The 22,533-nt window shown below is 43.2% G+C and overlaps 1 protein-coding gene and 1 long non-coding RNA gene across 18 annotated transcripts in view; one reads left to right on the plus strand and one right to left on the minus strand.

Annotated features, from left to right (window-relative positions):
• LOC306810256 overlaps window positions 1-22,533 on the plus strand; it is a 125,405-nt gene that overhangs the window by 81,613 nt on the left and 21,259 nt on the right. Inside the window, exon 3 of the long non-coding RNA XR_013776420.1 lies at window positions 189-351. This is a non-coding gene — a long non-coding RNA (uncharacterized lncRNA). The remainder of the gene's footprint in view (window positions 1-188; window positions 352-22,533) is intronic.
• HIC2 (HIC ZBTB transcriptional repressor 2) overlaps window positions 12,851-22,533 on the minus strand; it is a 72,272-nt gene continuing 62,589 nt past the window's right edge. For 11 of the 17 annotated variants that reach the window (XM_079322645.1, XM_079322650.1, XM_079322636.1 and 8 more), the window contains 2 exons: window positions 21,666-21,809; window positions 12,851-15,536 (listed from right to left, as the gene is read on the minus strand). In XM_079322645.1, coding sequence (XP_079178771.1) covers window positions 13,788-15,500 — 1,713 coding nt within the window. In that variant the 5' untranslated portion in view covers window positions 15,501-15,536; window positions 21,666-21,809 and the 3' untranslated portion in view covers window positions 12,851-13,787. Of the gene's footprint in view, window positions 15,537-18,648; window positions 18,816-20,108; window positions 20,242-21,665; window positions 21,810-22,533 lie in introns of all 17 variants that reach the window. The other 6 variants (XM_079322643.1, XM_079322644.1, XM_079322642.1 and 3 more) reach the window with 3 other exon arrangements.

Here is a 22,533-nt window from a genome sequence, read left to right on the forward strand (position 1 = left end):
AGGCTTGGAGAAACTGTGATTTGCTTTGTACTTCTTGCAGTATTAACTTACCTTAACTGCTATACTGTATGATTTGAGATCAGACTGTCAAAGCATCACATTTCTAAATATATCAGTAGAGTCAACTCACTGAGATGTTGAGGAAGGCTGTTCAAGATGCTGATGCTTTCATATATTGCCATTTCTAGGGAAGACTGAAGCCAAAGAGCATGGAAACCAGCCTTTCTAGCTACCCAAGGGCAGTAAAAACACCTACAGACTGATCTTCTACTGCTGCTCTGGAGCACTGGAATTTGCAGTTGTATATGTTTTCAGGACACAAGCCACCTCAGGAAAGCTGCTTTTCAAAAGGTATGTCATCTCTTGTTTAGATTAGAAAAACTGAAAAGGGAATAAAAAGAAAAACATTTAGCCTTGGCATCAAAACAAAGCAAGTCTTTCTTTTCCCTAAGCTCCTTTAATTGTGCTTCATGCAAAAGAAAATGACACTGTAAAAATGAATGGGGATGAAGGTAAAGACAAGGTGCTGGCATTGGAGATAAGGTTAAATCAGAGCCCAGCAAAAAGAATATGGCAGTGGAAGAAGTTTAACAAGTTCATTTTATGTGCCACTATGTAATGCTTTCCTTTGTTGCTCAAGAATGTTGCTTCACTGGTTCCTAGGGGTGTGAAAGGGCCATACTACTGGGATGATGTGACCCACAGACTGCATGAGCTACTATTGAGCTACCTTTTTATCTGGAAATTGTTGTTTTACTTGTATTACCATTTTGCTATGGACAGGAACCGGTCTGGGCTTTGTAGTCAGAGGTCTTCTGTAGTATGTCAGCTTGTGGAACAGTCCTGTGCAGGGCAAAAGGGCAATGAGAGCAGGTGGGCACTCCAGCTGAGTCCAGGGAAGTCAGTATGCCTCTGTAGAAAGCATTCACAGTGGTCAGTGGTTTGAAAGGTACCCATCTTGTAAGAAGCCCTGAAGTGTAAGCTAAATGCTCTTTAAAATAATGGAGATCTCTCTGACCTTTGCTTTCAAAGGGAGGAGGCTGGACAAGACACTCACAGACTGTATTGTGTGTACACATTTACAGCAAAGGACAGGAGGAGCCTCACACCCCTTGTCAGGAGGGGGAGAGTGCACTGTGAGTTTGTGACAAGAGCTGGCAGATACACACCTCCCCACTGCGAGCCAGGCTAGGGCACAGCTTACACCAAGGGCTGGCATCCCTCCCTCCTGCCAGCATCCATACATATCCTGAACTGCTGCTGCATGCTCTGATGTGAGTCTTGAGACTGGAAGAGCCAGCTGGTAGGTCTGCAATGCATTGCTAGAGATCTTTAAGCCTGCTTGCCTTCCTTCCCCTCCTCCAGTTCCCACTGCACCCCCAGTCCTGGGACAAAGACTCCCACTGAAAAGCAAAGAAGTAGCTATAGTGAAAGATTCCCAAGTTGCTGCCCATGTCAGCTGCTGCTGCTTCTGCAGGCTGTGGTTCGTGTGATGGTAAGGATTCAATTCCATGATTTTTGAATCCTTCCTCTTATGGCACTAAGTCCTTTGTGTGGACACTTAAAACAGAGTGACCAGGAACTGATCAATGTAAATTTGTAAAAGAAACAGAGGTGGAACTTTACTTTCCTTCTCTTTTTCTGTGTTTCGTCTACCTAGAGGCACAGACAGGCAGTTTGATGACAGTACCTATCTGGTTATTAGCTCAACCCTACACATGGGGGGGGGGGGAAAAAAAAGGTGATCAGTCTCCTCCATCATTTGTTCTGCTCTTGGTGATCACAAAGCCTATTCTGAAGCACCTCTGTGGAGCTCCAAGAGTAAGTCCATTGTAACTTCCCCTTCTCCCCCTTCCAGCATAAAAGACACTTTATAGGCCTTTGCTTGACAGGACCGCACTTCACATGTGAAGGACTCAGAAAAGGCAAGGTAGGACTCCTGTAACAGTTGTAACTCAGATGTTTTTGCACACATATTATTTTTAGTTAATATAGATGGTGTTAACATTAATGCCTTAACCCTTGAGGAAGCTAGCTAATTTCCAGGTCGATATGGCCAGGGAGCTGGCTTATTTCCAGTGTTTTGGGGAGAGAGCCAAGAAGTGCAATGCCAGGGTGTTTCTGGCTGCTGGTGTTCCTGAGTGGCCCACATCCGGGTCTGCACTTCATCCTGGGTTTCCAGCCACTGTCTGCCACCCCACCACCCTCTGTTTGAGCTGTGGGCTAAAATGTCTTTAATAGCAGGGCCACCATTACCAAGCTGCAGCTGTATGTTGTGATACTGTCACCCAAAATGCCTAGAAGGGGTCAAACTGGCAGCTTATTAACAGAGTTGTACAAGGCTGGCAGCTTACAAACAAACAGCCACCCACCATGGTCTAGTTTAGTGTGAGTAAGATGTAGCAAAACAGTGACACCATCACCCATACACCCGGTGTTGTTACTGAAATAGGGGTCTAACCAGGAAAAGGCTGTGGCAAGCAGGCAGAAGAGGAAAAGGGAGGGGGGATTTCAAACACCCACAGCCCAGAGAAAGAAAACCTTGCGTTCGTGCTTACGTCAGTAGCCTGTCTGTGTGCTGACCCCAGGCTCACCTGAGCTTTGGCAAAGCTCCCCTTTGTTCTGTGTTGGCGTTCAGAATCCAGAGTTATCCACCACTTCGTGACCCATTCCACCCAGACAGCCTGCCCATGATTGCTTCATAAAGCAAGACCAGGAATCAAAAACAGGGCATGTTTCCTGAGCAGAGATGGAAAACAGCTGTGCTGGAAAAAAGGAGGGTTTTTCTGGCTGAGCAGTGGAAAATACAGATCAAGGCCTGGTTGTGCAATCTTCTCTGGCTGGCCTTTGGCTGCTATTGTGGCAAGGGGACCAGCTGGACTTGGCAGCAGGCTGCTGCCTGGTGATGGGGGTAGTGAGAGCCTCTGGTAACAAGACTAGAAACCCAAAGCTTAGTTCTGCACGTTTTACAGATGCTTGGGAGGCTGAGAACTGACATCTGGTGATGCTGCCCTCGCCACTGTCCTGCAGTCAGATCTGTCTGGCCAGTCCCAGATGGTGTTTGGATGGCCAGGCCTGTTACTGCAAAGGTACTGTAGACTCTGTAGGGCTACAGAGAGGCAAACATCTACCCAGGTGTGAAGCTCAGTTCTGCCTAGTGCTCATAAAGTGCTCCCTGTGCAGCCAGAGCCAGGGGATGTGGTTATGTTGTCTGGCCAGGTTCCTGCGTCTGAATCCCTAGTGCCTGACTGGGGACTGTGAAGGGAGACTCACCAAAAGATCTTAGAGTTAGAATCTGCTGTGCCACTGCTGATCTCTGAAATCAAGGGAAAGCTATGTCCTGATTTTACTAGCCTAAAATGCTGCTTGCCTCAAACATGGCTTCTGGGAGTTCTTTATTTTTATCAAATTGAAAATCTCTAATGAAAAGTAAAGGAACCAGCTGTCTGGATCCAGAGACAAGGGGTGCAGGATTCTGTCTGGTTTTTTTAAATCTAATTATTGAGTACAAGAAGGAGAGAATGGACAAGGACAGAGAGGGAGAATTTGGCCTTTGCTTCAGAGCCAAATTACCAAAAAAATTACCCTCTTCTGCTGAGAGAGTGCTGCAACATCTTTCCTCAATTAAAACTAAGGGGTAAAATGGTGAGAAGGCAGAAGCAAAGGAAGTAGGCAGGACCATGAATCACCTCCTGGGATGACACATGCCAGCTACACTGGCCTCTCTTTTTAGCACCTGGAACAGCAGAAGACAGTATAATGGATGTTCTTTACTCTGCAGTGTTGGAGCTATGGATGCACTGCAACTGCAGGGAGATTGTGCTTTCTTACAACTGGCTCAGCTACTGAGCGGAAATATATGGATCCAAACTTTGCTCTGCAGCAGCTTCCAACAGTGTTCATCACTAAGACAACACAACTGCAAACCCAAAACTTATCACTGCTAAAGAGCCATGATGGGAAGGAATGAAGATGTGATATGTAGCAGGGAGGAAACTGCAGAATTTAGGCAAGAGCAGTGCCCAGAGGGGATGCAGAGGGAAGCAATTTTGGTTCAAATATCAAACTTTGGAGTATTTATGGTTCTGGGTTGGGAGCTGAACATGATAAACATACCCATGGTAGGGGTGAGAGGCTTAAGCCTCTGCTGAGAGCAACCAACCTCTCCTGTTGGAGATCCACTTTGATTCTTGAGGAGCAGCTTACAGGAGGCTGCAGGAGCTGCCTCCTGCAGCACAAGAAAAGAACAAGACAAAGAACAATGCATTTTGCTATGGCAAGTGCACCTGCTTTAGCTATTACTGGTCTAAGCCAGGTCACACTAAACTTAGTACACAGCAGGCTTTGCACAACTGCACACAAAATCAATTTGCTGAAAGCTGGACAACTTTGTAACACATCCAGACAAACAAAACTCAGACAGCTACACAAAAATAGTAGTTAGTAGTAGCTTCAGCAGTCTTGGGCCTTTTGAAAATGTGGCATTACTTGCAGATGAAATCTCTAGTGCTTCAGTTCATCTTCAATACAAAAAAAAAAAAAAAAAAAGAATAAAGGCATATTTTAGAAATAATGTGCAAAGTGAGATGATAGTCCTTCAGCCTTCATTGGTCTGAAATTATTCTTGATTTAAAAACTGTCCTTCCTTTTACACTTCTTAATGTTGTATCAGTCATGATGATTCTTATGAAACAAACATTCTCCATCTGTATCTACTCAGCAGAGTCCAAATGGGACCTCAACAGCGGCTGAAACAAAATTTCAATTAAAAAAAAAATTGTTCCCATGGAAAAGTTCCAATTTTGATGAAATATTTCCTGCAAGAGAGCAAAAACCAAATCTATCATTCAAAGGTTTGACCCAATGTCTGCTCTTCAAGAGGGAGACGGGTAGTGAGAGGAAGCAAGAGAGTGTGGGTTTAGGAGAAAAGAAATCCTAACAATAAATGGGAGTAATGAAAGCAGAAGGAAGAAAGAACAGATTCCCAGGCATTCCAGACATATCTGGTATCCTTTACATCCTGCACTCTGCATTTCAGTTTTACATATTTCAGTGTTCCACTGCAGAGGCAGCTGCATTTCAGTTGGGAGTTACTGTATATAGACTTTTGTATAGTTGTTACAGGATCTGATGAGATGAAAAGGAGCTGACCACGACAAAGAAAGTAAAATAGAACATGCAATCTTTTAACTATGTTAGAAACCACTTATGCCACAGAGAAGTGGGTGCCAGGAAGCAAAAACTTCCAGAAGAAATTAGAAATACAAGGAAAAAAAAAAAACCAGAAAAAGTCACTGGTAGCTGGCAAAAGAGTGCAGGCTCATTACCACATCCGAGATGTTGAAAAACAGCCTCTGGTTTTCTGTAGCTCTTCATCTGTTTTTCTGTTCATTTTTGTCCTTCTCTTTAACCTTGCTGGGTAAAACACATCTCCAAGGACAAATAAAAATTATTTTCTTGCCAGTGCTGCTGACTTTGCAACCTGTCAGAAACCTGACTAAACTTGAAGCTCCTTCAGTCAGTCACTTTAAAATATAGTCAGCATTGTGTTTAAAGAAAAAAATGAACTATATAAATTCAACACCAGGGTTACTCTGCTGCATATTACAGCATTCTTCCAGGCTCCAGGAGAAACAGCACAGCTGAGGTGATGAGTAGTGTTACAAAGGAAGTTCTGCAAAATATTAGGCTTGGCTCTTGCAGTGTAGTGAAGATGCTTTATTTTTTTCAATTAAATAGCTATTTTATTAAAGAATCCTTTGATTTAAAAAAATGGCCTGGGAACTAGAAAAAATACTATTTAGAACCCAGGCTCAGGAAATGTAAATTAATTTTGCTAGGGTCACATTTAAGCTGCCCAAGGAAAAATGGTTGAATTGTAACATTGGAGGGGTTGTAATCTGCAGTGGGGTGCTTTTGTCACCAATTACATTCATCTTCTCTGGAAGAATTTACCCCTTTTACCTGCACCATAGGTGGGTGGAGAACTGTAATTGCTTTTAGGAAACTTTTCTTCCTTAGCTTCCTCACTGCCCCTCATAGTTACACTTAGAGCCCAAATAGTCTGGAGGCATTTATGGATTGGCAGGTCTACCTACTATCTAATGTAAACTGGCAAACACTGCTTTCAGACTGTGGTTTGGACAAAACAGGGGCAACTTTTCAAAATCAGCCTCATCTTGCTAAGGGTCATAACAAAAAATGTGAAATTATGATTGGTCCATTATCCATTGCCTACACTGTTTCTGTGTGCTTGCCTGGCCACACAATTAATAATTTCTTGTATTCTAACAAGTGTCAGATTTTGGCTTATGACTCAAGTGGAGAGGTGCGTAAAGTGTGAGGTTGAGTGATTTTTTATGCTGTGTATGGGGGAGGGGAATCTCTTTGTGAAGTAGCTGGTTCAGATCCCTGAGCAAGAATAAATGAGAGTTAGCTATAGAAACAAGAGATGTAATTTTTCAATCAAGCTTTTAATGAAAAGATCATAAAATAACAGTTTCTCATCACTGTACATTAAGACTGCAAATTTCTGAATGCTGAGATCATATTATAATTTCTGTATCTTTTTATATGACACTTGAGTTGAAGCCACAACTATTGTGGCTCTGACCTGAATTCAAGCTCTTGAAGGAAATGAACAGAACATTGCAGCAGGAATGTCGGCCTTTCCCTTGACCTCCCCTCCTTCCCCCCACCACCCCCCCCAGGAAACATCCAGGGCTTCCAGTCTGACTGATAGTTAAGGCTTAAAATGAAAAAACAAAACAAAACAAAAAAAAACAACCAAAAAAACAACCAAAAAGGGGTGATGCAACATCCCTTTTTCAGTTGTATCTAAAATATTAAAATAAAATGGGGAAAAATATCCAGCCAGTCAGAACAAGATCCTCTCCTCATAGATAAGTTATCCCCAGCCAGTCAAAAGTCCTGTGGAAGGTCAGAGGAACAGCTGTGCTGGGAGTGCTTCCATTGCTAACTTATGACAGAGGAAGTTTAAACCAGTCCCACTCCTCAGGGAAAGCAGCCCTATGAAATGGGTCCCTAACAAATGCCACATCAAGTGTGAGGTTCAGACCCTGCCCCACCACATGCCACAGGGGCTGCTCTGTTCCAAGACCACCGATCCCCTGATTCCCTGTGTTTAACACTGGCCTTCAAAATGCTTCAGAAAATTAGGGAAGGAAGGATAGAAGACGGTGGCAATAAGAGACAATGGAACAAAAATGTATTTCTAGCTCTGAATTTACATTTTGGGATCTTTGAGTTATTAGTTAAAACAAGGAAATCAGAATAAACAGCAGTTTTGATGTGGCAGAAAGATGAACCAGGGCTGAAAAAAAGTCTTCCTGACTTGGAGGACCAGCTAGGAACCTTACAGCAGAGCTGGAACTGCCTCACAATGGTTCCCAAATCTTTTCCTTTTGCAAGGAAAGCAGCAAATTTAGTGAGTCTAACAGGAAATAATCAAAGGTGAAATTTCTTACCCTATTCTGAAAAAATGCAAAATATGAGGAGTGGAAAGGGGCTGAGAAACAGCTTTTCTTTTTGCCTGCTTGTCTCCTGCACTAAAATTAGGACCATAGAGTACCATGGGACTTAAAACACTGCAAAAGGCTACTTGCAGCTATTGAAAGCAAAATTTTCTTTCTCAAGAATATGGCCAGTTCTGGAGTCCAAGAATAAGCTTATAAAAAGAAAGGATTTTACAGTAAATTGAGATACTTGACTGATGTTAAGCAGATAATTATTTAAACAAAAACTAGGAAATAAATGCCAGAAGTCTCTTTAATTATTCCAGAATTACAGCCCTGGGTTTATTTAGATTTTAAATTCTTGCTTAAACAAATGTTTATCTGAACATGCCATCTCAAAGATGAGCGTTTCTGCTGTCTGGGGACAGCTTGATGTTTGCTACCTAGAGCCTCTTAAACCCACTTAAAACGTAGGAAGGTTTTGTCTCTTTGTTTTTTTATTTGCTTTTTCTTTAACTCCAGCACTGCTGACTGGAAAGGTTTCAGAATTTGGCAAATATCGAGAAATCGGCAAACACCCTTCATGCTAATTTGTAAGGCTGTAGTAGGTGCTGACTCCACCACTACTGGAACAAGAGGCTTTGTAAAGCACAGCTTTTGTGCTGTGGCAAACCTGATGCTTCAGTATGGTTTGCAAGGCCCATGAGATGTGCCATGAGATGGCACAGAGGCTGTGGGGTTTGGCACGGAGCTGCCTCTGCCCATCCCAGGCCTCCACTCCCCACCTGAGATCCTTATTGCTACCACAGTAAACAGTCAGTGAGGGATGAGGGGGACTTTAAAAAGGAGCTACATCCTATTCTTCAGGCAGGACAACAGACTTGCCTCAGTCAAAAGCTGCAATCAGAAGCACACAACTATTCCTCAAGTGACTTTTACCTTCTCTGGATTTTGCCAGCAGTCACCTCAGATTTCATTTTGTTTCACTAAGTGCACTGGATGTTTCTCTGGTCAAGACCCATATTCCTGCTTTTCAGAACTGAAGCAACATGGTAAAATACTGCTAACCCAGACTTTGAACCTGCACTGCTTGGAAACAATGCTTTCCACACACATGAGAGAGAGGAAAACAAAAACAAAAACCAAAACAGGAATCTTAAAAGAGTGACACTGTAAATTGAAACATTTAAATACAGCAAAACATAAATTCCTCTTCTATGCAAAGCTACAAAAGTCCAGTCTTTGTATTGTCTTCACAGGTTATGGTTTATGGCTATGCTGAGTCTCTGAGATTCCTTTTTTCTTTTTTTTTCTTTTTTTTTTTTTTTTTTAATATATTTTTTCATTTTTTTGAAATCCTGTAGAGAAGACCCTGCGGACACATCTTTGTGTTTGCAACTTTCTGAATTACATTGCAAAACTGTGCATACAGAATCTGAGAAATAAATACATTCATTACTGCACATACATATTGATACAAAAACAACACTGTCAAATAGTGTTTGCACCATCTTTGTTAGATATTAAGACCAGGCAAAATTAATATTTCATTTTCCATCAGCCCCCCCTCAAATGTTTGAGGTGGCTTTGGTGTAGAAGGTAAAAGCTACAAAGGGTCAAGACTAATGATAGGGAGCTTTCTTAAACCTTTATATTTTTGGCTTCAGCAGTATTTTAGCAAACCATCTTCAACTGGTCATCTTTAAACTGTTCTACCATGCAGATCAGCTAATCAGCTTAGGTTTCCAGCTAGGCAGCCTTATGAGTTTTGGTTGGGCTGTTTGCACAGGACTAGAATGTTGGAGTGAATCAATCCAGCGGTTTTGTTAAGGGGGCTGCGAGGGCCCGGAGGGCCCAGCCCAGCCCGGCCCAGCTCAGCCCAGCCCGGCCCGGCCCAGCCCGGCCCAGCCCAGCCCGGCCCGGCCCGGCCCAGCCCAGCCCAGCCCAGCCCAGCTCGCACAGGCTGAGCCGCTCGGTGACCCCGGGCAGGGCCGGCAGCGGGATAGGCTCAGCCGCGGCAGCGGCCACAAAGCCTCACAGAAGCTGCGTGTCAAGAGCTCTTTGGTGTCTTCTGTGATCTTTGTGGGCTGCTAACACCCTCAGTGCACAGAGCTGGGCCTTTGGGGACTTGTTTTACCAGGAAGTTTTTTTTTTTTGGAAGTTTTGCAGTAAAGGACTGAAAAACAGCCCAGCTCCCCATGGCTAAAGTTAAGGAGATGTGCTGGGTACAGCAGCTCCCAACATCTTCTGACATCCTTTTTTATCCCTAGAGCTTCTTGCATCTCCCTTTGCCCTCTTGGTTCCCTCAGACTCCTCTGAGAAGAGGGAGGCTGGAATGCCTCTACAATAGTGCCTGGGTCTCACTCCCTGCAACATCTCTCATGGATTGAAGGAAAAAAAAAATTCTACATGCCATATTTCTAATTGCCCACCCTCTCCCCACCCTCCCCGAGCAGTGCTGGAATGCAAGCTGGGACACAGATCCCCCCCTCCCAAGGTGGGGAACACTGCGTAGCCTTCAGACAAACCAATGGAAAAAGCAAAGATTAATTTTGACTGGCCCCTAGATCTGTTGAGGTCTGAAACTGTAAAAGTTTATGTAAACAATGAGATAAATATATTAGTACTTTTCTGAGCCAAGTGAGGTTCCATACTCATTCAAATGTGCTTTGGTTTAAAAAATAGTTTTGTGAATTTGGGTATGAGCTTCTTTATTCTTTTATACTATTTGCTATTTTATCTTTTTTTTCCTGTTATTCCGAAAACATTCTGGAACTAAGTGACTAAAGCATATACTTAAGCTGCCTGGCCTCTTTTTTTCTTTTTTTTTTTTTTTTTTTTTTTTTTTTTTTGTTTCCTTTTAAATTGTTTTATTCCTCTTGAGGCTCTTTGTGTATTTAAAAAAAATTCAAAATAAAATTAAAAATAACCAAAAATGCAACTCCCTCCCCCCCACCCTAAAACTTTTAAAATCTTAAATATGAAACTAGTGTTTTGCTTTCTCATTAAAATACAGAAAAATGTTGATACAATACTATGTCGTACAAATGCAGTTGAGTGTTTAGGCCCCAAGCAGGCCTGAAACAGTCCCTGAAGTTTTGAGTATTATTAGTAATTCATTATTACTGTCACAATTTGGAAAACGTTGTTTATACTCAGTCTATGGAACACAACTTTACACAGCTATTTGAAAAAAGAACATAATTTCCTTTCGTACAATACTCTTGCTGTACACAGACTTTATGTCGTACTGTTTAAGTGCTGGGGAGGGGATTAAAAAAAAAAAAAAAAAAAGATGCTCCAAAAAATAGTTTTAAAAAAATAGCGTTGGGTCCTGAAAGTTCAACGTAATTCTCAAGGCTTAAGAAACAAATGAAGAGGGGGCCTGGGGCAGGGGGAAAAGCTACATCACCTAGACACATGTAAAACTGGAACCAAGGGAGGGGAGCAGGGGTTTGCCCTCGCGCCTTGGGCCGCTGCCGGGCTCGGCTCCCTCGGCCCCGGCCCGAGCCCCGCTCAGGGAGCTCAGCTCGGCAAAGAGGAGCCGCAGCCGCGTCAGGGTCAGCTCTGCCTGCGGCGGCTGAGCGGAGCTAAAGGCGGCTGAAAGAGCCGAGGAACCCATCTCGCACGGCTGTCCCTGGGCTCTGCTCACACGCTCTGAGAGCAAGGTAGATGACACGGCCTCCCTGTCCTCCCCAAAGACTATTCTGGGGACATTCTCGGGGGGTTTGTCCAGAAATCAAGGAGAGAATAATTCAATGTATATTCAAAAATGTGGAAGTGCTAAAGACGCTAAAAGCCCAGTTAACCCCCAAAAAGCAAACAGCGCGTCTCAGCACGATTAGACAAAACCAAAAGTCCATGCAGCCCTCCGCGCTCCAGGGCTCGCAGGCGTCCGGGAGCAGGCGGACAATGGCACTGGGGGAAGCACACGGGAGCGGCTGGAGAGGGGCGAGTGTTCCCTGTAACGTGACACCAGGCAAGGCTCAGCGCCTTTGGGTTATCTATTGCTTGGAGCCTGGATTCCAGTTTCCTCAGTTCATTCAATTGACCCAAAAACTTCTATGGACTAGTCTACCTCAAAAAAAAAAAAAAAAAAAAAAAAAAAAAAAAAAAGTCCAACCAAGCAAAAAAACCCCAATAGAAAATGAAGCTTATTTCTTTGTTTTAGTCAAACATGCTCACTTTTTTCTTTTTTTTTTTTTTTTTCCTTTTTTGGTCAAAACTTTAAAAAATTGTTTGTTTTGTTTTTTTTTTAAAAAAAGACAAAACGTGAGGTTTGGTAAAACTTACGCATAGAGACTATACTGGTTCAAGTGGGAAAAAAAAGAAACACCAAAAACCAACAAATGAAAAAATGCAAGTGTAAACCTTAGTCATTTCAGAAGGGATGATTCTACTGGCTGTGAATTTTTACCACCACAGTCACGGGAGGCTTGAAATAAGCCATAGCTTTCCACAAGGTCACGCCAACAAAGTCAAGGGGGCCAAGAATCGGTGGGCAAAGTTCTCTGTCTTCTCTCCTAAACCAATAGCAGCTGTTGGCTGTGATGTCTTAGGCAGATGTTGCAAGAACATTTTGTTTCTTTTCATTTTTTCTTTTTTTTTTCTTTTTTTTTTTTTTTTTTTTTTTGTGTGTGCGTTCAATTGTCTAAAAGGGAGGATATGAAACACTTTGGTTTGCTTTCTCCTCCTCTCCCCCACCTTATTGCACTCTGGATTCTAGTAAATTATAGGCTGCTATGCCCTCACCCTCTGTCCTGCCAGGTGTTTACAGACTGACCCAGATGTGCTGGGGGAGTGGAAGATGAGGGGGACATTTTCCCCTCCCCATAGTATCCAGACTCAATAAACAAAGCTGGAAAGGGCCCAAAAAGCTCAGAGAAGTTTTCTGCTTTTATCTAAAAGTGACTACAGACAGCCAAGAGACTGTGAATTGAGCCAGTCCAAGCAGCCAGCACAGCCTCTAGCTCAGTGTATTTTTTGCTTTGTCTTTGGCCAAGCTTTGCTTTAACATTTCTCTAGTTGACTTTTGATGGAAGGACGGGGTGGTAAAAATCCCTTAACTTTAATTTAGCTTCTACTTTTATACATTTAATTACTTACAATAAAAGGGAAAAAAATGCCTAATCTTTCACTAACCATCTTATTGTTCTCATGAATTCAAGAGGTAGCAAAGGTAACAAGTCTTTCCACACAGACTTGCTCTTTAGTGAGGGAGGAAAGCTAAAAACATACACACACACAAAAAATAAAATAAAAAAATAATAAAAAAAGTACCTATGGAACTTGTAGCAAGTCCAGCCTACATCAAACCCCCTCCCCACCCACCCACCCTAGAATTAACCTCAGACCTTCCAGTTCAAACATTCACATAAACGTTACAATGGTTTTTCCTTTAATAAAACAAGTACCTCTAAGCAAAGAATATTCATACGAAACTACTAGAAAAGTAAAGACGACCCCCTGCTCACTGAAAGAATTTCCCCGGGCATCCAGTCCCTGTTCAGTCATGGGTAAGGCAAAAGAGGTTTGTGTGTTTTATGGGAGAAGGTGGCACGTGGTTATGTGTGCCAAGGACAAAGATCGAAACCAAAATTGGGAGGGATGGTAAGGGAGGCTTTGCTATTTCTTTAAGTGAAGTACTGGGGCTGGTGCAGCCCTGGGAGCTGCTCCCCCCAGCCATCACCAGCCCAGGGGATGGGGTGGGCTCCACCACTGCTGTGGCTTTCCCACAGTCTCTGGAGGGGCTGCCAACCCTGTGAAACGGTCCACAGACACAGCTTCTGCACTTGAGAATACTGTTATTTCACAGCTACTCGGGCCATTGAAAAGGTGTACTTTGTTTTCTTTTTAATGGCAAGAAATAGTCCTACTGAGTTTGGTTTTAAGAGAGGAGGTGAGTACAGTGACAGGAACACTGGAAGAGGCAGGGAGGGGGGAGCCAGCAATGGATGAAAGTTCCCCAAGGTCCCCCTACCTGCTCCAGATCAGCAATATGGCAATGAAGTCGATGTGTGCAAAAAGAAGAGGTATTTCTTGCCAGGTCATCAAAATTTGAAGGGAGACTGGGACTAAATGCATCAGCTTGGCTGTGGACCTTTATTTTTTTTAAAAAAAGGGGAAAAAAAGAACTTTTTTTAAAAATGTTAAAGCTACATTTGTTTAGGCCTCTCATGACTGAACAGAGTATGGGGAGTTGCCCCCTTTTTTGTTTGTTTTTTTTTTCTTTTTTCTTTTTTTTTAAGCAGCAAGTCTACAGAAAGGTAAATCACTGCGGATGGGCTTGAAGCTCATTCTGGAGTCTTTGGCTTATGTGGGAGAGGTATGCATTCGCAGGTGACTGATCAGATTGCGCTGCTGGGTGAATTTCCCACCACACAGTTGACATTCGTAAGGTTTTTCTCCTGAGTGGACACGCATATGCTCTGTTAGTCGGTACTGTCGGGTAAAGCGCATCCCACATTCCTCACAAGCAAAGGGCTTGAGCCCCAAGTGGCTGCGCATGTGCCGTGTCATGGTGCCCCGCTGCGTGAACATCTTGCCGCAGATGTTGCAAGGGAAGGGCCGTGTCAGCCAGTGAGTCTTCTCGTGCTGCCGCAGCGTGGCTGGATCCTTGTAGCTCTTCTCACACACTGAACACTTGAAGGGCCGGGACTCTGCAGCATAGGACTGATTGGGGTTGGACAAATCCTCAGCTTCATCCTTGCTGCCGTATGTGCCTTCCTCCTTGATGTAAAGGTCTTCCTCGGTGTGCGTTTCCACGTGGGCATTGAGCTGCTCAGAGCTCGGGAAGCCTTTTCCACAGGGGATACAGACATACAAGTTGTCACCGTAGGCCACTGGCTCAAACCCCTCCTGGCGGTAGACATAATTGGCACTGGTATGGCCACCACTCTCACTCTCACTCTGGCCACTGTCATCACTGTTCTCCTTACCGTTTTCTACCTCCTCCTTACATGGGTAGGGCAGGTCTGCCCCGTAGGCCCCAGCCAGACTCCTCTCCACAGACTTGGACAAGGGTCCCAGCAGGATACCATTGGGCAGTCCTTCACCCTCGTCCCTGTCTTTGCTCCCTTCCTTTCGGTCAAAGGCGTTGTCTTTCTTGATCCACTCCTTCTTGCGGGACGAGTGCCGGAGGCCCTTGCGCTGGCTGCTCTCTGTCAGTGAGTGGTGGCACTCCTCGCTCAGATCCATCTCCATGGGGTCGCTGCTGTCCGCCATGCTGTGGGGGGCTCCGACGCCAGACTCGTCAAACGATGAGGCACTGTTGGCTGCAGGGGCTGAGGCAGATTGGGGAGAGCCGTGCTGGCTTTCGCTGTGCTGCGTGTCATCGTGGGAGGCTGCGACAGGGAGCGAGGGGCTTTTTTTGGACAGGTCAAGTCCTAGCTCCTGGTCACCAGTGCTCCCATTCGCACTGCTGCTCCCACCACCGTTCTTGCTGGTTCCCCTGCTTAAGGAGTGACAATTCTCTTGGTTGGAGCTGCTGATGAAGACCTCGTCATCAGAGAGCTTTCCCTTTGACAGCTCCTTTGAGTGCGAGCCCTTCAACCCCTCATTTGACCCTGAATAGCGAGCTTGGATGACTGAAGCAGTGGAAAGTCTCTGACTCCTGGCAGATCTCCCAACACCAAGGCCACCGGCCTTGCCAGCAAAGGACTTGCTGTTCCGCTTCAACTTCTTTCTGCAGAGAGCTGCCAGGTCGTGCAGTTGGAGGTAGCTTGCTGCGGTGAGGAGAGCATTAAAGTTCTGTTCACCAGGCTGGTCAGTCGTTAAGAGCTTACCAGTATAAATAAAGTCCAAGATCTGCCGGAACACAGTGGGGTTCACCATGTCCGTGTCTAAGTTTATCAGGTTGTCATGCAGGACAAGGGATTTGAAATACATGCTGCTGGCTGCCAAGATGTTCTTATGGGCACGAAATAGGGCATTTTCTACCACAATGATCACATCACAGAGGAAACCTTTGGCTCGTTGCTGGTTCAGCTGCAGTAGCAGTTGTTTGGCATGATTTGGCAGTTCCATCTCCACCTTCTCTTCCTCTCACCTTCACTTTACCACCTGCAAAACAGGAGGATGAGAGGTGTGAGCTTGCTGTTTCCACTAAAACAGGTCACATTTAATAGACTGGTTTAACATGATGCAGTCTGTGTTCAGCTTGACACTGACTAGAGAGATCTGAGACATTGAGCCCTGCAAGCTATGATCCTTCTGGGAATAGAGAGAGAAATATTTCTCATCAGATTTGTAATTTTCTTTTTACAAAAGCAACTGTCATTGGTTGGAGTCAGTATTCAAAGGATATCATATGGAAACAATATCGTACAGGTACAGGGGAAAGCTGTTCTCTTGTGACATAGACTCAAAGGCAGGATGAGAAGCAAGAAAAAGGAAGAGGAGCATCTACTTCACTGTCATTTGCATATCTGAGCATGTAAAATAATTAGCATAAGCTGCAGCTTCCCTGCTTTAACATGTAGTTTGTTTCTTGGCTGTTAAATGGCAAAATCTTATAACACCCAGCTGCTCTGGGGTTGAGAAAATGATATGTAGTGACTAAATCCATTAAAGATGGAATTACCCACACTGAGGTGTGAATGGGAAGCCTCCTTAAGAGTATGAAAAGCTGCTTTAAAAACCACTCCCCTGGCAATGTCCATATTCCAATCCACTTACATGAAGGGTTAGAATCAACCCTCACCTGGCTGATATTCAGGATGCTGAGCTAGCTAAATGTCACCAAATGCCTTCATAAATCTGAAACATTTTTCTCAAGTTAATTTTGTTCTATCTTTAATTTTGAAAGAATTTTGTTTAAAATACAGTCAAGTAACATATCTGAAGTCACAGTTTCTCTATCCTGAAACATTGTAAAGAGGGGAAAATTGTGGTTATCTGCATATAGTTCATGCATTTCACAAACAGTAGTCATGATGTATTTTAGTTTAGATGTTTATAATGGCCTTCCCAGTAGTATGGACTGTAGGAAACACCCAGTCTGAGATATGTCAGCTGCAGTTGCACATTTGGTAGATATTACAATTCATAAAACCCAGAATTCAATCTCAGGCTGCATTTGGGAATCCAAGATCAATATCAATTTTTTTTTCCCTTTGTTGGTTTATTTTGTGTGTGTTTGTTTGAAAGTGCCAGCTACTACTTGCATTTATTTGATTTAAAATAATTTCTGAGGTTCAAAAGTAGGAATTAACAAACAAATTTACAACAACCACCATTTACTTCTTTTCTTCCTTTCCCAGTTCATCATATTATTGAAACATTTTTGTTATTGAAGGAGAAGCAAGCCATAAATACAAAGAAATTAAGAGCTTAAGTTTTCTCTTAAAATCATCATCGGTTAATTTTTTTGTTGTTTGTGAGTCCCACTAACACACTTCCCATCAGAGTTCAAATGACAAAGCATTAGACTGCATTATGTTCTCTCTTCCAAGTATATGTACACAACAAGAAGAAATAAGGAGTAATCTGTTTAGTATAAAAAATTGCTTCCCTCAAACCTGATTCTTTCTACCGGGTGATAAATACAAAGATTTCATTTGGCAGAAAGGTGGTAAATTTACATCATCCATTTCCGCACAACAGAGAAGTTTTGCTTTATGAAAAAAAGCTACAGAATAGTAAATGAATGCAGTATTTCCTCCAGTGTTGTTGCTTGACTACCCTGGTACTTTTCCCAACAGATTTACCAAGCAGATCTGTTATTCCAGAGGACATAGCTCTTCACTTGTTTTGCTGGTCAGCCTGGTGCTTGCCTGTGCTTTTGCTGGATTTTTTTGGTGGTTTTTCACAGCAGCACCTAAATTAGCATCCATACAGATCCCTCTCATCACCCTGACCCACAGCTGAAAATGCTGCTCTGCTTTTCCACTTGATTTTGTTTCAGCAATGGATGGCAACCCAAGAAGATAATGGATTAACTGTGGTGCCTTTGTGCACATGGATGTTATTCCCAGAGCTCGATGGCTTTAGAAAGGGTGGCAACCAAAATGAGGAAGTACAGGCTTGCCATGGTGCTAGTTCCACCTATAGTGTTTCTGTAATAGAAACTCACCCTGCAGAATCAGAAAAACATGACAGGACAGGGGCTACCTCCCCTGAGCAGTGTTAAGTACTTTAAAACCAAGTTTTGATGTAATTAGTCACATCGGAGATGCAGCACAGAGCAGCATGTCTGGTTCTAGTGGCTCGCTTCCAGAATTGCTGATTAAGGGGAAGAAGCAGCAGCACAGAAGCACAAAATACCCACTTTTATCTAGCCAGGCCTGCAAGAGCCCTTCCTTCTGGGTCACTGAGATACATTGATAGGGGAGGACAAAAACATGGCTTGCAACTTAACATATAAATGCTGCATATCCTGCACACATATAGAAACAGTCTAGTACTACAATTTCACTACAAACATAATGGTGCTTTCCCATGCATGTAACACACAAAATCCCTGGATATGATTTTTAAGTGTTCCATAAAGGACAAATATGGGAAAGGAAGGGAAACAGTACAGCCGATATTTTCTGTGCAAACAAAGTAGTGTTAGTACTATCACTACTACTAATAAAAATAATGTTACTGAAGTAAAAGTGGGCTTATTTCCCACTGATGTGGCACTTAAAGCAGAGGTCTAGAAACCACTGTATATGAGTTGTCTAAGCCTTAAGACTTGCAACAGCTATTAGGGCAGAATATTTACCTTTTTTTTTGTTCTACTTTTTTTTTCCTTTCTGCCTTAAACGATATTGAAACCAGGTAATGAGCCTGCAGAGAAAAAGCCCTAGAAACAGAGTTGGAATTCTAGTTCTGGTACTGACGTTAATGAGAAATATAATGTTATTATTAAACCTCAGTATGTTCTGCAGCATAAAAACGAGCATACTACAAGTTGTTTAAATTATCTCTATTTATCTCACATGTCAAATTTTGCAGAACTGTTCATGTTCAGTAGGACTTATGTATGAGGTAGGCTATTACCTTCAGTAGATTTTAAAAGCAGTGGTCAGGTGTCAGCAGTAAAACTCTGCCTATCAAATTTGAATTTATTAGCTGAAGTCTAACGTGGATTTAACAACCCCCAAAAAATGAATGTAATGAATCAAGGCAGCAAAACCTTCAACCACACTTAGAGCACTGTGTTTAAAATGTTCTCAGAATTGCTCACCAAGGGCTTTGACCAGGACAGGAGCATGGCTCAGAGAACACTCCTTTGGCTGATGTCCCTTTGTTGACAAAAGCCTTATAGCAACCTGTCTTGTGTATCTTATGCAATCTTCAACAAAAATAAATCCAGTCCAGATATTTTCCAGAGATGGCCAGTTACAAACCACTCTTTAACAAAGATGTATTTCAGAAGTGGAGGAAGAAAGGTGATTTGGAAAAGTTGTTAGCAAAAGAGAAGTAGACATTATTGCTTAATATATAGCATTTCCTAGAACCTTACTTCTAGATGAAAGCATGGGACCAAGGACAACTGTGAGTTTAAATCCTGTTTAAAAGTTATCTGCCCAAACAAATGGCAGGTGCAGCCTTATAGAAAGGCCTTGCTATCCATTAGTTTGCAGAGAGTGTCTCTTTAATAAACCATCACATTTGAATAACATCACCACAACCCACCAAAGCCCTAAAAAAAAGAAAAAAAAAAATCACAGTGGGTTTATACATCTTGTATTTCAGTATCATTTTTAATAACCCTTCCTTTTCTGTTTTCTTAAAAAAAAACCAAAAAAACAAAAAAAAACCAAAAAATATACTCCATGTTCAGAGGAGCCCTGGTTCAGAAAAGGCTCAGATGCATTTCTAACAAAAAAGCCCAACCCCCCAGACCTCAAAAATACATAGATGCCTCACTGGGGCCACAGTCTTTAAGATTGAATGTGGTGTGCAAAATTTCACCCCTTTACATTTAAAAGAGGACTACAGAAGGCTCTGGAAAAATAGCAGCAGTGATGGTCTTTTTCCAGATTCAGGTTGGTTACCTCACATTCAAGACACACTTTTTTCAGAGCAGTGAACCTGCTCAAATACTCCCGTGCAAGGAGGTAATGAAACAAGACTAAGGCTCTCCACTACCTCCACCATACCCATGACACTGAGACATAGCACATGCAAAGACATGAGAAGTACAGGGCACAAATCACAGAATACAGTAATGCTGCAAGCAGATGCCACACATCAAACAAAGCTTTGCAAGCTAGGAGCCGACAGCATCTTAATAAGCAATACTGCCCAGGAGCTGGGTAACTGCGAGCTGCTGTGCCCAGCCTGGGGAACACTGTGACCCTCTGGGCAGCAGGGCTGTGCACAACACACAGGCTGCTCCTGGAGCTGTGCTGCTCTCACTACACAGCAGGAAAAACTTCATTTGCTCTCAATTTCCACAAAGACTCTGGACATCACAGAAAATGAAATTGCTAAACAGAGGAAGAGAAATCCCTTCACCCCTTTCAACAGTATAAAATATACATCTTCATTACAGGTTTGATTTCTCTTTAATATCACTAAATCTCTTCCTAAAAGTAATACTGAATGAATGCTAAATGTGTTATCTTATTAACCTCTGGCAGGAGATGCTATTTGATTTCATCTCTGAGTTATAGATTGCAGCACATTAATATTGTTTACCTTTTAAGAAGCAACACCAGTGAAGCAAAGAATCAATCAAAAACAGATCTAAGGAATCACTCATTTCACGTAGAGGATTTGTGGCTGGATGAGAAGGCTAGACACCGAGCACCTGAACAGTGAGCTAACAGTACTGCAGATAAAAACCAACAAACAGATTAGATGTGATGTATCAAATTAGATGCTGTTAAAACATCAGCCTACTGTGCATGTTATAATAGACCCAGGAAAAGACAGTGGCCTGCTCACTTATTTCTCCACCTTCCCAAGCAGTTGAGCTGCACTGAGCAGGCACTGCAGCAGTGAGCATGGAAAAGAACAAGACAAAATGAAATCCACTGTTTCCTATATTGCTCTCTCCCACCAATTTAAGACATTAAAAATGCTGTATCCAGCTGCTACTGGAACAGAATGAAACTGAAACAGATGAATTTCTGCACCCTTCAGTTTCAGATAGACCAACTTTTTTTTGAGCACTTAACGACCTCCACTGGGAAGAGAGCTTTCCTGCTCCTCACTGGCTCATCTGATCTTCCTTTCCCCGGATCCCAACAGAACCAGAATTCTCAGAGTGGTTCACAGCCACTAACCTGCCCCCAAAAGTTGCATTTGGCAGGTCATTAGTCCATGACTTTTAAAGGAATTCACATTCTAGAACAGCAGAAGCATGGGGAGAAGTGCTGGAACTGTGTTAGTCCAAATGGTTCCCTATCCCCAGCCCCTGCGAGCAGTCAGCAGAATTCAGAAGCTGAGGAACAAACATGCATTTTCATCACTGACAGGGAGCAGCAAAAGCTCTGTGAAGAAGGCTCAAGCAGAAAACAGGATGCAGCACCCTTGTTTTTCTCACACAAATATTTAGCACTTTAAAATAGCTAAGATCATCATGTGGAGTTACTCTGGCAGAGGTCTGCAGAGCTGGGGGAGGGACAGAAAACATGCAGGACAGAGCAGGATGTGCAGCTGATTTTTGAGGGTGTGGGCATGGAAAAGAGAAGGAAAATGGAGGATGGAGGATCATTTTGCAGAGGATATCAAATCAGCAAACTGAAAGTGACCCTTGTTTAGTTTGTTACATTCCAATTAGTGCCAGGCAGAACTGCCCTCCAAGCTCCCTGAGGCAGCTCTTGCAGGACGCCCGCAGAAACGGCACAGCTTTGCTTAAGGACATAAGCACCTGTCTGGTACCTCTGTGCGGCAACTTTTGGACATTTGGGATGTGGGCAATACCTGCTCAACTGCTACCAGCTCCTGGCCCAAAAAGGAGAGAAAAAAAAAAAAGAGTGAGATGATTTCCCAGTCCCTTCTCTCATGTTCTAGAATAACAAGGAAAGCCTGACATGGCTAGGCCCTTCTCTACTGCATGGCAAACTTCCCAGGGAAAGGGATTCTCCATGGGTGAAAAGGGTAGGGGCCCTGTGTGCATGAAAGCACTAAAATCAGGAGTGCAAAGTGATTTCCAGTCAGTGCAAGGCTGCAGCAAAGCAGGAACACCTTGCTATACAAGCTGAAACTATGAGCAGTAGAATGCAGATTAACCACTTGGTTACCGCTTACCATGCCAGGTACATTGGGCTAAAGGCACCTCCATCCAGTGCTGCCCGACGTGCCAGGTACATCCCATGATGTTCCATTGAAATCACAACAGGCCATCAATAGAACGTGGCTGCACGGATGCAGAATGGAGAACCAGCAGGGACGCTGTTAAATGCAATTAAAATACTGCAATCAAAATTGAAACGTACATTTTCAAACAGCCACCTGCCTTAAATATGTAACTTCTAGAACAACCTCCCCTCCACCCATCTCCCCACAGCTGTTGAACTGTGACGGAAGCAGAACAGAAAGACTCTGCAAGTTTCTTACTGATGCTCCTTAGTCATTTGTGTTTATGACTCCCAACAGCACTGAGCTTCAGGGGGACCAGTTCACATGTATTCAAAACCAGCAGATCCCAGGATGCCTGTACCAGTTTCCTTCTGCCCAGAAATTCAGGCTGTGAAATATCATCACCATTTAGAAATGCCTCTATGACAAGAACAGCCTGGTGCCAGAGTTTCATGTCTCATTCCTGACACAGTACAGGCAGCAGAAGAAACTCTTCAAACCTGATCTGATGTGTTGTCCCTGTTATCCTGTCCCACTTCCCAAGCCTTTGAAAATATCTTCTAGAGATGTTATGGCATTGGGCCAGGCTGGATACTTTGGTGTAAGGCAGAGAGAAGACACTGTATACCCTCTCCTATTTATAATGATGCTTCACTGATAATTTAATCTCCATTCTTGGAGACTGGAGATCAAGTTGATTCATGGTGAACCACAGCTTGTATGAGTGTCGCAAAACTTAAGATCTATAATTCCATCCTCCCCTGCCCAAAGGAAAAAGCAGCATCATATTTTCCATGTCAGGGAAAGGCACATATCC

This window comes from Erithacus rubecula, assembly GCF_903797595.1.
Source record: "Erithacus rubecula genome assembly, chromosome: 19".
NCBI classification, from domain to species: domain Eukaryota; kingdom Metazoa; phylum Chordata; class Aves; order Passeriformes; family Muscicapidae; genus Erithacus; species Erithacus rubecula.